At 41.9% G+C, this 13,252-nt stretch overlaps 1 protein-coding gene across 1 annotated transcript; it reads left to right on the top strand.

The window, feature by feature from the left end:
- The first annotated feature begins 2,894 nt into the window (after positions 1-2,894).
- On the top strand, positions 2,895-12,991 carry LOC311113324 (transcription factor Sp6-like). The gene is made up of 2 exons (XM_084156545.1): positions 2,895-3,138; positions 10,452-12,991. The coding sequence occupies exon 2, from the start codon at positions 10,612-10,614 to the stop codon at positions 11,527-11,529; it is 918 nt and encodes a 305-aa protein (XP_084012671.1). The 5' UTR covers positions 2,895-3,138; positions 10,452-10,611; the 3' UTR covers positions 11,530-12,991.
- Positions 12,992-13,252: the final 261 nt, after the last annotated feature.

Here is a 13,252-nt window from a genome sequence, read left to right as displayed (position 1 = left end):
CCACAACCCTGGCGTTGCAAACGCCATGCTCTATCAACTGAGCTACATCCCTGCCGGCCATTCCCTCCCCTACCCTGGACGACGCTGGGCCAATTGTGCGCCGCCCATGAGTCTCCCGGTCGCGGCCGGCTGCGACAGAGCCTGGATTCGAACCAGGATCTCTAGTGGCACAGTTAGCACTGCGATGCAGTGCCTTAGACCACTGCGCCACTCAGGAGACTCTCTCCACATTGTTGTGTTACAGCCTGAATTTAAAATTTTGTGTCTCACTCTGTGTGCAATAATAGTGTTTAACATGATTTTTGAATGACTACCTCAGCTAATTACCCCACACATACAATTTTCTGTAAGGTCCCTCAGTTGAGCAGTGAATTTCAAACACAGATTCAACCACAAAGACCAGGGAGGTTTTCCATTGCCTCACAAAGAAGGGCACCTATTGGTAGATGGGTAAAAAAAAAAAGCAGACATTGAATATCCCTTTGAGCATGGTGAATTTATTAATTACACTTTGGATGGTGTATTAATACACCCACTCACTACAAATATACAGGTGACCTTCCTAATTCAGTTTCCGGGGAGGAAGGAAAACGCTCAGGGATTTCACCATGAGGCCAATGGTGACTTTAAAACAATTAGAGAGTTTAATGACTGTGATAGGAGAAAATTGAGGATGGATCAACAACATTATCGTTACTCCACAATACTAACCTACAGTAATTGACTGAGTGAAAAGAAGGAAGCCTGTACACAATACAAATATTCCAAAACATGCATCCTGTTTGCAACAAGGCACTAAAGTAATACTGCAAGAAATTCACTTTTTGTCCTGAATACAAAGTGTTATGTTTGGGGCAAATCCAATACAACACATTGCTGAGTACCACTCTCCATATTTTCAAGCATAGTGGTGGTTGCATCATGTTATGGGTATGCTTGTAATCATTAAGGACTGGGGTGTTTTTCAGGATAACAAAGAAACAGAATGGAGCTAAGCACAGGCAAAATCCTAGAGGAAAACCTGGTTCAGTCTGCTTTCCACCAAACACTGGGAGATGAATTCACCTTTCAGCAGGACAATAACCTAAAACACAAGGCCAAATCTACACTGGAGTTGCTAACCAAGAAGACAGTGAATGTTCCTGAGTGGTCGAGTTACAGTTTTGACTTCAATCTGCTTGAAAATCTATGGCAAGACTTGAAAATGGTTGTCTAGCAATGATCAACAAACAACTTGACAGAGCTTGAATAATTGTTTTAAGAATAATGTGCAAATATTGTACAATACAGGTGTGCAAAGCTCTTAGAGACTTACCCAGAAAGACTCACAGGTCAAAGGTGATTCTAACATGTATTGACTCAGGGGTGTGAAAACTTATGTAACTGTGATATTTCTGTATTTCATTTTCAATAAATTAGCAAACATTTCTAAAAACATGTTTTCACTTTGTCATTATGGGGTATTGTGTAGATGAGTGTGAAAAAAACATTAACTTGATCAATTTTGAATTCAGGCTGTAACACAACAAAATGTGGAATAAGTTAAGGGGTATGAATACTTTCTGAAGGCACTGTATTACTCGTGGTTATGATCAGGATTTAGAGGGCTCTATTTTATTTTTTACAGAAAACGTGAATCAGAGTCAATATTTCATAATATGATGCAAAACAAAATACATCTGTATCCTATTATGTTGCAGTCCAAACCATAGACACACTGTACATGCATCATTGGTACAAACTCAGCGTTTTAAAAACTGCTGCTTCAGAGATAGAGAAGAAGATGGCAGTAAGTAAGTAAACCACTTCCCGCCGGTCTGTCTGTGGTCTCTGTTTGTCAGTTGATTTGAAGTCACTCCACCAACATGCTGTGACAGGAAAGGAATTAACTGAGAGGGAAAAAATAAAACCTTTAGAAGAAGAGGCTGATAAAACTGTGAAGAGTGGTGATGTTATGTTTAGGGAGAGATGTAACAATGTGATTGTATTCAATATAATCAGTATTTTCATTGGTATGACAGACAACAGTTAACAAGTGTTTCCTCTCATTTGGCAAAAGTAAGAGGACCAGCTATGTATTCGGGCACCACTGAGCTTTGATAAGGCACCTACACTGCCTGTAACATGCAGTAGATGAAAAGATATGATACACTGTTTTGTAAATTGTGGTCTCTTGACGATTGAGAATTGAACTGATACTGAAGGTTAGATCTAAACAGGTTACAGTAGATTATGTACACATAACAATGAAGAGCTATCTGTGCTATAGAGACCTGTTGCCAGTAGTTTACATAGGATGACATAGGAGCCTACATGGTGACCAGTTCAGTGACAATAATGACTATTGCAATGGTACCAGATGCCACTGTGTCACCATGGGGTCAATAAGGTGGGTGACATGTATAGGTGAACTCAGCTTCAAAACCAGGATTTGTGATGTTTTTTAATGATTCCCAGTTTATTCAGTTATAAATGATTTATTATTTTTAACAAGCAATCTAATAAACAAGTAGGCTACTGTATTGTAAGTGACCAGCTTCTAGTAATGCATCAGTCCATTGCGATATAATTCATTATAGTATTTTTTTTATTTGACAGGTCAAATGCTTTGAATAACGTGTTTCTGAAAGTAAGTCGCAGTGGGCAAACATTAAAGCCATTTGAAATACAAGTATTATACACTGAGACAATCCAAAATTATGTAACAAGAGTGTTCAAAGAGTTGTCAACTTTCTCATGCGTCTGAACGTTGTAACGTAAGTGAGCCATGCACATGTACACTTCCTTAGCTACAGCCGCGCGAGCGTATCTTCAAAGGTAAAACACACACCGAAAGAGGGCGGAGCCTGCGAAAAGAAAAAGATACATAGCCTATTATAAACTTTGCCACCATTGAGTGTATGCTTACCTGTACGTGGAAGCGTTGTCTTGTCTCACCTGTACCGCTCGAGATGGAGGAAACTTTATGATATACGAGGATATCTATTTCTTTATTGAAGTTGTTTTTTTTACCAAAGGCTTTTACTTAACTTCTGCCAAGGTGATTTATTTATTTTCATACCAGTGAATATAATAGGCTACAAAAAGCTATTCCTACATCGCGTCGGAAGAGAACTACGGGCACCATTGGATAAACAGGTAGCTATATATGTTTTAATAAAAACGTTTTTGTTTCGTAAGCATCGCCTTGTTTACTAACGAGGTAACCGTTACATTGTATTTCTTGTGGAGTGGAACAATATCGAAGTGACGGGTACATCCTATTGATAGTTGCATGAACAATGAAACAGAGGACAGTAACTGGAATAACTTGAACCACTTGAAATAAAGAAATATGGGAAATATGAAAGTATTTGTTTTTAAGAAAAAGTCAGAAAGAAATATCTTAGTATAAGTATTTATTGTCTTCAATTTGTATTTTAATTTAGATTTGGAAAGACATATTTCAATTCATAATTTGTAATGAAAGTCATACAAATGTAAGTCATGAAAATATATATATTTTATTGTAGGCCTAATTCAAATTCATTCCCCACTCATGGAAAGGATTGGGGTTGATACCATATTTGAAAATAGTAGAATTTGGATCAAAATAAAGTAGAATAAAGTAGACATTTGAATAAATCTGCTTTTCAGTTTGAGTTAATATTTAGGGGAATGTTTCCTGGTCACAGATGAAACATAAAGCAGGAGGTAAAGAGGCCCTAAAAGGTTGTTGAATCTCTCATGTTTTAATGTGTTCTCACCACCCCAAAGACCTCGATTTAGAAATTGGTTATCCCACACAGGGTTATTCATTATGATTGAGGGAAACATTTAGAACCAGTGATCTGTATGCCTTCCAATGTTGAAAAATATTCTGAGGATGATGGTGAACCATCATCACCATCAAAACCAACAATCAAAACCAACAAAAATGCATTTTAGGTACCTTTTTAGTAATAATTTATTTTTTACAATGAATGGTATTCCAGTCATTAGAATATGTTATAGTGCATCGTTTACCAATTTCTATAGGGGAGTAGGCTATCTTGCACTCTCTCATACAACATATTACAATGCTGTAGTAGACTACAAAACTACAATATGAATGTTATGGTGACTGAAATGCATAAAGAGGTGACTTTTAGTTGACAAAAATAAAACAACATTACATCATGCCTCATATAGACCTGCGTAGGCCTATGAGTGCAAGCTGATTCTCTTCAACCCAGATTGATCCAAGACATTCAGGACTTTGGTAATTCATTTGTAATCAACAGGGGCAGGGAACAACCCATTCAGTGAAAGGGAATGATATAATCCTAGGCTACATGATGATTTTAAGTACACAAATTATAATCAAAAACAAGAAACAAGAAATCACGAATGTCAGAATGAATCCAGTTGACAACCCAAATAACACTGTATCAGAAGTCCAAATGCAATCTATGTGTATATACACCAAAAATGATATGTACAGCAGTAGATATATTACAGTGAGCTACGTCGAGAATCCAGTATATGAATGCAATGTACAGCAGTAGATACAGGGCTTTCAGAATGTATTCAAACCCCTTGACTTTTTCCACATTTTGTTGTGTTAAAGCATGACTTTAAAATGGATTAAATTGAGATTGTGTAATGATGTTTTTAGACATTTTTACAAATTAATAAAAAATGAAAAGCTGAAATGTCTTGAGTCAATAAGTATTCAACCCCTTTGTTATGGCAAGCCTAAATAAGTTCAGGGGTAAGAATATGCTTGACAAGTCACATAATAAGTTCCATGGACTCACTCTGTGTGCAATAATAAGTTTAACATGATTTTTGAATGACTACCTTGTCTCTGTACCCCACACACAATTATCTTTAAGGTCCCTCAGTCGAGCAGTGAATTCCAAACACAGATTCAACCACAAAGACCAGGGAGGTTTTCCAATGCCTCACAAAGAAGGGCACCTATTGGTAGATAGCTATTGGTAAAAAAAAGCAGACATTTAATATCTCTTTGAGCATGGTGAAGTTATTAATTACACTTTGGATGGTGTATCAATACACCCAGTCACTACAAAGATACAGGCATCCTTCTTAACTCAGTTGCTAGAGAGGAAGGAAACCGCTCAGGGATTTCACCATGAGTCCAATGGTGACTTTAAAACAGTTACAGAGTTTAATGGCTGTGAGAGGAAAAGATGTAGGATGGTTCAACAACATTGTAGTTACTCCACAATACTAAACTAAATACTAACCATGCATCCTGTTTGCAATAAGGCACTAAAGTAAAACTGCAAGAAATGTGGCAAAGAAATTAACTTTATGTCCATAAAATGTTATGTTTGGGGCAAATCCAACGCAACACATCACTGAGTACCACTTTTCATATTTTCAAGCAAGGTGGTGGCTGCATCATGTTATGGGTATGCTTGTCATCGGCAAGGACTAGGGAGCACCCCTTTGATAAATTGAAAATCACAAAATTATACAGTGGGGAGAACAAGTATTTGATACACTGCCGATTTTGCAGGTTTTCCTACTTACAAAGCATGTAGAGGTCTGTAATTTTTATCATAGGTACACTTCAACTGTGAGAGACGGATTCTAAAACAAAAATCCAGAAAATCACATTGTATGATTTTTAAGTAATTAATTTGCATTTTATTGCATTTTATTGCATGACATAATTATTTGATCACCTACCAACCAGTAAGAATTCCGGCTCTCAAAAACCTGTTAGTTTTTCTTTAAGAAGCCCTCCTGTTCTCCACTCATTACCTGTATTAACTGCACCTGTTTGAACTTGTTACCTGTATAAAAGACACCTGTCCACACACTCAATCAAACTGACTCCAACCTCTCCAAAATGGCCAAGGCCAGAGAGCTGTGTAAGGACATCAGGGATAAAATTGTAGACCTGCACAAGGCTGGGATGGGCTACAGGACAATAGGCAAGCAGCTTGGTGAGAAGGCAACAACTGTTGGCGCAATTATTAGAAAATGGAAGAAGTTCAAGATGACGGTCAATCACCCTTGGTCTGGGGCTCCATGCAAGATCTCACCTCGTGGGGCATCAATGATCATGAGGAAGGTGAGGGATCAGCCCAGAACTACACGGCAGGACCTGGTCAATGACCTGAAGAGAGCTGGAACCACAGTCTCAAAGAAAACCATTAGTAACACACTACGCCGTCATGGATTAAAATCCTGCAGCACACGCAAGGTCCCCCTGCTCAAGCCAGCGCATGTCCAGGCCCGTCTGAAGTTTGCCAATGACCATCTGGATGATCCAGAGGAGGAATGGGAGAAGGTCATGTGGTCTGATGAGACAAAAATAGAGCTTTTTGGTCTAAACTCCACTCGCCGTGTTTGGGGGAAGAAGAAGGATGAGTACAACCCCAAGAACGCCATCCCAACTGTGAAGCATGGAGGTGGAAGCATCATTCTTTGGGGATGCGTTTCTGCAAAGGGGACAGGACGACTGCACCGTATTGAGGGGAGGATGGATGGGGCCATGTATCGCGAGATCTTGGCCAACAACCTCCTTCCCTCAGTAAGAGCATTGAAGATGGGTCGTGGCTGGGTCTTCCAGCATGACAATGACCCGAAACACACAGCCAGGGCAACTAAGGAGTGGCTCCGTAAGAAGCATCTCAAGGTCCTGGAGTGGCCTAGCCAGTCTCCAGACCTGAACCCAATAGAAAATCTTTGGAGGGAGCTGAAAGTCCGTATTGCCCAGCGACAGCCCCGAAACCTGAAGGATCTGGAGAAGGTCTGTATGGAGGAGTGGGCCAAAATCCCTGCTGCAGTGTGTGCAAACCTGGTCAAGACCTACAGGAAACGTATGATCTCTGTAATTGCAAACAAAGGTTTCTGTACCAAATATTAAGTTCTGCTTTTCTGATGTATCAAATACTTATGTCATGCAATAAAATGCAAATGAATTACTTAAAAATCATACAATGTGATTTTCTGGATTTTTGTTTTAGATTCCGTCTCTCACAGTTGAAGTGTACCTATGATAAAAATTACAGACCTCTACATGCTTTGTAAGTAGGAAAACCTGCAAAATCGGCAGTGTATCAAATACTTGTTCTCCCCACTGTATTACTCCTGTATGAGCGAACAAAAAAAATACTCCTCAGCATAAGTTAATGGAAACATAGCTACGGGTGGGTTTGAGTAGACTACTGATCAATCAATGTATGATAGGCCTACACAATAATCGCTTTACTAGGCCTACTTGTGTAAGCTCAACCTTGGAGATCAATTTAGGGATTATTGTTAAACAGCTAAATACTTACCTCAAACATAGGTGATTAAGAAGGAAACCCTCATTTGTTATTAAGTGTATGGGACTTGTAAAATGAATTTGGGGGCCAACCCTACCAGAGCACTTGACTTTCTAAATGACATTTAAATGTCAAAGTTGACAGGCAATATGCCTCAGAGGACCCTAAGCCTCACGGTTGTCACAGTGGCAAGTGAGTTTTCCCATTCAATAACCATAGAAATGTAAAGGTGCATTAGACGTTTATTTCGTAGTCTAATACAATGAGACAGAAGGTATCATATCACTTGTGTACTCTATGTCCAACTGTCAACACATGGATTGTGCTGCTCTGTGTAAACCTGTCTCTGTATCATGAGTCATGATGATTTATTGACACACTAGTTGAGACACTTCCTCTACTCCATCATCATATTTTGATTGAGTATTTAAATTGGAATTTCATGTCTGTGCCAGAGTGTTTGCAAATATGCTACACTTTTGACACATAATGCGTAACATTTACAACATTTGATGTAAAACCACATGAACAAACGACAAATCAAGGTTGTTGCATTTGTCTGTGATACTAGTAGACAAACCACTGTCAGGCAGTCACTATCCTACAGGGACACCAAAGTAGAAGGGAATATATTTCCGTATGTGTATGAGATTGCTTGTTGTCACTTTCACTATCAATCCTCATCTGTACTGTAATTACATTTTTCCATCTTAGTCTTCAATAACGTCTTGGAACCTATGACGTTATATCACATATCAGACTAAACTACAATATTTTCTTAACTCAAACACCATTCAAACACAGATATTTAGAAGTAGGAGTACAGATACGTCATACTGTACTGATAATTATAAATGTCTGTGTTTGATAGAAATACATTTTGGATGGTAAAAAAAAAGGTATGGAGAATCCACAAGCTCCGGTCCAGTATCAGTTTTTATTAATGGGTGTGACAGTAAACATTGGGAAACTCATTCTGCTATTACATTGTATTTGTACTTTTCCCTTTACTGGCTGAATCGGAACGATAACCAACATGGAATAACCCCAAAGTCAGTTTGTCATCTACCGTGATGCGTTCCTCCCCCGGAGCATCTTCTCCAGACTAGTAAACCAGGGGTGCTTTGCTGGGTCTTGGTAGGGCAGAGCGTCCTCTGTCTCTGGCAGACTAGTAAACCGGGGACTGTGTTAGGTCTTGGTCGGGCAGGTTTTACGACGCGGCCCTGTCGTCGTCCTGCACCTTCCTCCTCCCCGACTCCCCTCCCCCAGGGGCCCCATGCCAGCTGTTACCCTCAGGATACTCTTGAGTGTTCCAGCCAGCCACTTTTGTGAATGGAGGAGGATCAGCCACTCTTATTTGTTTACAGGGCTATTATATCAGAGAGCGAACGAGAGGAGGGGGAAGAGAGAGAGAAAGAGGGGGACGCTTCACGCCACGGTGCATCTGACTCGCATTCCCCCAAAATTACAGAGCAGCGGTGAAGCTCTGGCTCCGGGGCGATGTGAAATAAATCAGCTTGACCTTTAACACCAGACCTCTAATTCTGGAATTCCAAACTAATCGCTTTACGATTTCATTCCAACTCAAGAGCATCTCCTCTCTAGTGTCTGAAGAGGGCCATGGAAAGACCAGTTCAAAGCATTGCTCGTAATCCTGTTGGTCTTCAAGGCCTTGTTTGTTGTCTCAGCAAATTGAAAATCAATTGAAGGGATCAGCGCTTGAGTTGGGCCCGTGCTCATTGGTAGGGAGTATCCGCACACCGAATGTTCTATTGATTGAGTACCAGTTTTTCAAAATTTGTACTGATACCTTTTTCATTCCATTTCAAGCACTGGAAGGGATAAGAGTGAATCTGAACCTCACAAGTTGTAGGCTATCTTTGCAAAGTTTCTGTATGTTTTGGAATTAGCTTGCTCAGCCTGGCTTTAATGGTTTTGTGGACAAGGGACAGGATGCAGGTCTTCCATTGAACCTTGACCCTTCTATTGAAGCTTGATTGTCTGGGTGGCCAATGCATATTGTCTCCCTCTCCCAGATATGGTATCACGACCTAGGATCTTCAGACGAACAAGATAGTAACCTCTTCAGACCTAGACTCCTTTACTGTTTCCTGCAGTAAAAATGATGGCATATATTTGGGGGGTGGACGCCAATTTATAATTTGGAGCCAGAAAATTTTTTGAATCAAGTAAGCGTCTCCTGTAGATTGGGTTACAGCTTTTTGACAAAAATGTAATTTTAACAGGTGCATTCCGTCACCTCTCAAAATTCCAAGGCAACCTCATTTGTGGGGTGTGTATTATAGCATTGCTATGGTCCATTGGAGTTTACGCACTGCAGTAAAATGGGGACAAGATGCTGACTGTCTTAGAGCACGCTCCCATAATTATATGGATAAAGTCATTGTTCTTGTGTTATTGTTGGACTTGTGTTCGCAGGCTCCTGAAAGCCGTCAGTCAGCAACTGTTGATGCTTCCTGCCGCCAGTGTGTAGGAGGCGGGGCGTTTTTTATTGCAACGAGATTTTTTGTTAGTCGCCTTGAAGGGATGTTGTTGTAAATCATGTGTGATTCATAAAAAAAACAGGTTCTTCTGTCTGCTAGGCTTCATCTCCGAAAACCTCAGAGACGTACAAATACTGTAGCTCTTGGCCCGCAGCCATTACCTCCCTGGATCTTCTTCCTTTTATCACCATCTCTGCACAGGGCAGTTCCTGTCAACACTCCTCTCTCTCTTTCTCGCTCTTCTCCTCCTTCCCCCGCCACCTTTCGTGTTTATCTCCACTCCGCCTCTGCCTCTTCATAGGGCTGCTGAAGTTGTTTTCTTTAGCTCTCTCTTTGACTGTCCTCCGCCATGGGAAGTACCTGGCATCGGATGCATTTGGCAGGTTTCTGTCCGGACACGTTTCCCATCGTCTCCTTCCCCCCATCCTGTCTGCTCTCTCCTCGGCCACGCAGCGTGAGAACTGGGGTGGGGTGTCCTTGGAGACGGGGGCGTGTCTGTTGGGTTTGGGGGGGGGGGATTACATGTGGTTGGAGGATTTGAGATCAAGTGTTTGCATGTTTTGTGTTTGTTACATTGTAGCCTGACAGTATTTCAAATCATTTGGCTAGACGCAGTAGTCATCTTACAAGAATTTACTACACCATTTTACAATTTGACATTCAGGTTTTTTGCCAACAGGTCTGTAATCGTGAATAGGACCCTCAAGCTCTCCATCCAGCCATGTGGTAGCCTACACATCTTTACCCAGTTATCAGTCAGCCCACCACATCCCGGACCCACCCGGCAATCGCTCACTCCTCACCAGACTCAGCCTTCAAGACAGACAGCAGCTGGTCTCATGGCCCACCCCTATGAACCCTGGTTACGGACAGCACCCCCTAGTGGCAGCTCAGACGAGATGAACGTTCCCTCGTGGTGGGACCTCCACACCGGGCCAGGGAGCTGGATGGACCTGCAGGCGGGCCAGGGTGTGGGCTTACAGGCAGTTGGTCAGAGCTCCATGGGGCTGCAGTCCTCCCTGGGGCCTTATGGCTCTGAGCCCCAGCTGTGTACTCCTGCCCAGCTAGCCCAGCTGGCCCCAGCCTCACACTCAGCTCACGCTCACCTCTTCCCCCAGGATAGCTTCAAGATGGAGCCGCTGGGAGGACCTGAGCTCCTGCAGCCGGAGTCATACTCCCTGGAGGAGCCACAGGAGGGTGCCGCCTCGGTCCGGCCCAAGCCCCAGCGCCGCTCTGCCTCCAGGGGCTCGGGCCAGTCTGTGTGCCGGTGCCCCAACTGCGTCCACGCCGAGCAGATGGGCCAGAGCACTGACGATGACCGGAGGAAACACATGCACAACTGCCACATCCCGGGCTGCGGCAAGGCCTACGCCAAGACCTCCCACCTGAAGGCCCACCTGCGCTGGCACAGCGGGGACCGGCCCTTCGTCTGCAACTGGCTCTTCTGCGGCAAGCGTTTCACACGCTCCGACGAACTTCAGCGACACCTGCAGACGCACACCGGCACCAAGAAGTTCAGCTGCACCATGTGCCCCCGCGTATTCATGCGCAACGACCACCTGGCCAAGCACATGCGCACGCACGAGTCTCCCTCCGGGCCAGGGGAGGAGAGGATGTATGGAGAGGGGGGCAGGATGGGGAAGAGCTTTGACACGCCTTCTCCTCAGTCCTCCCATGCCACTGCTTCTGACACAGAGGCACCCCTTAAGCAGCCGAAATGTGAGAAAGACCCATCTGGGACAGGACAGTCCAGCTAACTGCATCCCGTCCACGTCTGGAATGCTATACAGATAATGTACAGTCAGTAGGCTACTATTGACCCTTTCTATCAGACAGAGAATCCATAGTTTATAATATCTGTAGTCCAGTGGAGGTAGAATCATAGGGGGTTTTATATTATAAATTGATAGTTTATTTCTACCATATGCATTGAACAACATAAGGCTACAAAGGTCCCTCTGATTTTCAGAATTCATCATATCACATATAACAGCACCATACAGCATAGACAAACATAAAACCAAAGAGCCCAAAGCTATTACCCATACGTTACATCACCAATAGAGGACAAGCTGTCAAGTGCCTTGCTGGAAGGATATCCATCTAAGGAATCAAGGAAAATGATTTTTCAGATGTTCTCTTCCATTTAATGGTAGCTTTGGTAGCAACCAAGCCAGAGCCAAAGCTTGCTAGCTGCTAGGACTTCCATTGCTGCTACTACTATTATACCATCCATCCTCAGAGACTTTGGGAACGAGTTAAACTGAAGATGGTGGTTGATGTGTTTACAGTAAAACTATTAGCTACTTGGAGAGAGATTTATTTCCAGGAAGCCATCAATCTCTCCAGCCTCCACTGCACAAATCTAACTGAATTTAAGGCAATGGAAGTAGTGGGTTAGAATATGTTGGTATGTTGTGTTGGCTTCATTTTCCCACCCTTTAACCCACCCCCTTGACTTGCTGTGTATAATATACTGTATGTGAGTGTATGAACATGTCACTGGAAAATTACACACTGTATTTTTGTTTTTGACCATGCACAATGTTGGCATCAACCTTTTGCCAAAGAGCACCACACTAGGCACCGCAAAAATTCAGTTTGGTGCGGTATGTGGGTGGTGCAAATTCAAATGACTGCATTTGCTCTGCAGATGGCTAATGAATTAAAAGTATGGCACTTGAAGTGCAGAGATGTCCTACTAGAGCACATTATGGCATGGTATTCATACTCCATGTTTTATGGCAAAATTATTTTTTCTGTTTAATGTACAGTAAGAAGACATGAATTGTGTTATCAATGTATTTCACTTAAATGCCTCAACTGTGACTGAAAAGCATTGTTGCTCATCTTTTGACACTCCTTATCTCGGCTATGCAGGTGTGAATGCTACATGATGACAGCATATCTCATTCACAGGAATTGTGGAATTCCATGGTCTTGTCCCTGGTAGTGTATGATCCACATGATACACAGTTCACACTTCACAAAACCTACTATAGTAACAGGTTGATAAGGATTTCCTCGGACAAAAGACAGGCTGGATACATCGCTACTTGTGAAATATACGCTAGACTGAAATGTGTGCTGAACTGAAACCCCTCATTGAGAGGAACTTCCATTATGCACGCATGACTGTAAGTCGCTTTGGATAAAAGCGTCTGCTAAATGGCATATTATTAGAATATATGGAGAGAAAAGTTCAGAATATTAGGGATCAAAGAAAGAAAGCCATCTAGGCCTAAATACACGCATATTCATCTCCTTTTCAGCACCAATTGGTAGATTTAAAAATACTCTGATCTTGTATATTATTTAGGGTTAGGAAAGTATTTATGAATAATCAGTCGTGGAAAAAGTACCAAATTGTCATACTTGAGTAAAAGTAAAGATACCTTAATAGAAAATGACTCAAGTAAAAGTCTAAAAGTATTGGGTTTGAAATATACTTAAGTATCAAAAGTAAAAAGTAAAAGTATA

The sequence above is a fragment of the Coregonus lavaretus genome (genome assembly GCF_964263955.1).
Source record: "Coregonus lavaretus genome assembly, chromosome: 40".
NCBI lineage: Eukaryota > Metazoa > Chordata > Actinopteri > Salmoniformes > Salmonidae > Coregonus > Coregonus lavaretus.
The sequence above is the reverse complement of the archived record's forward strand: the minus strand, read 5'-3'. Positions and strand labels throughout refer to the sequence as shown.

Bases quoted from the DNA above. Each gene is read 5' to 3' on its own strand.
- LOC311113324 (XM_084156545.1), top strand. From the start codon at position 10,612: ATGGCCCACCCCTATGAACCCTGGTTACGGACAGCACCCCCTAGTGGC.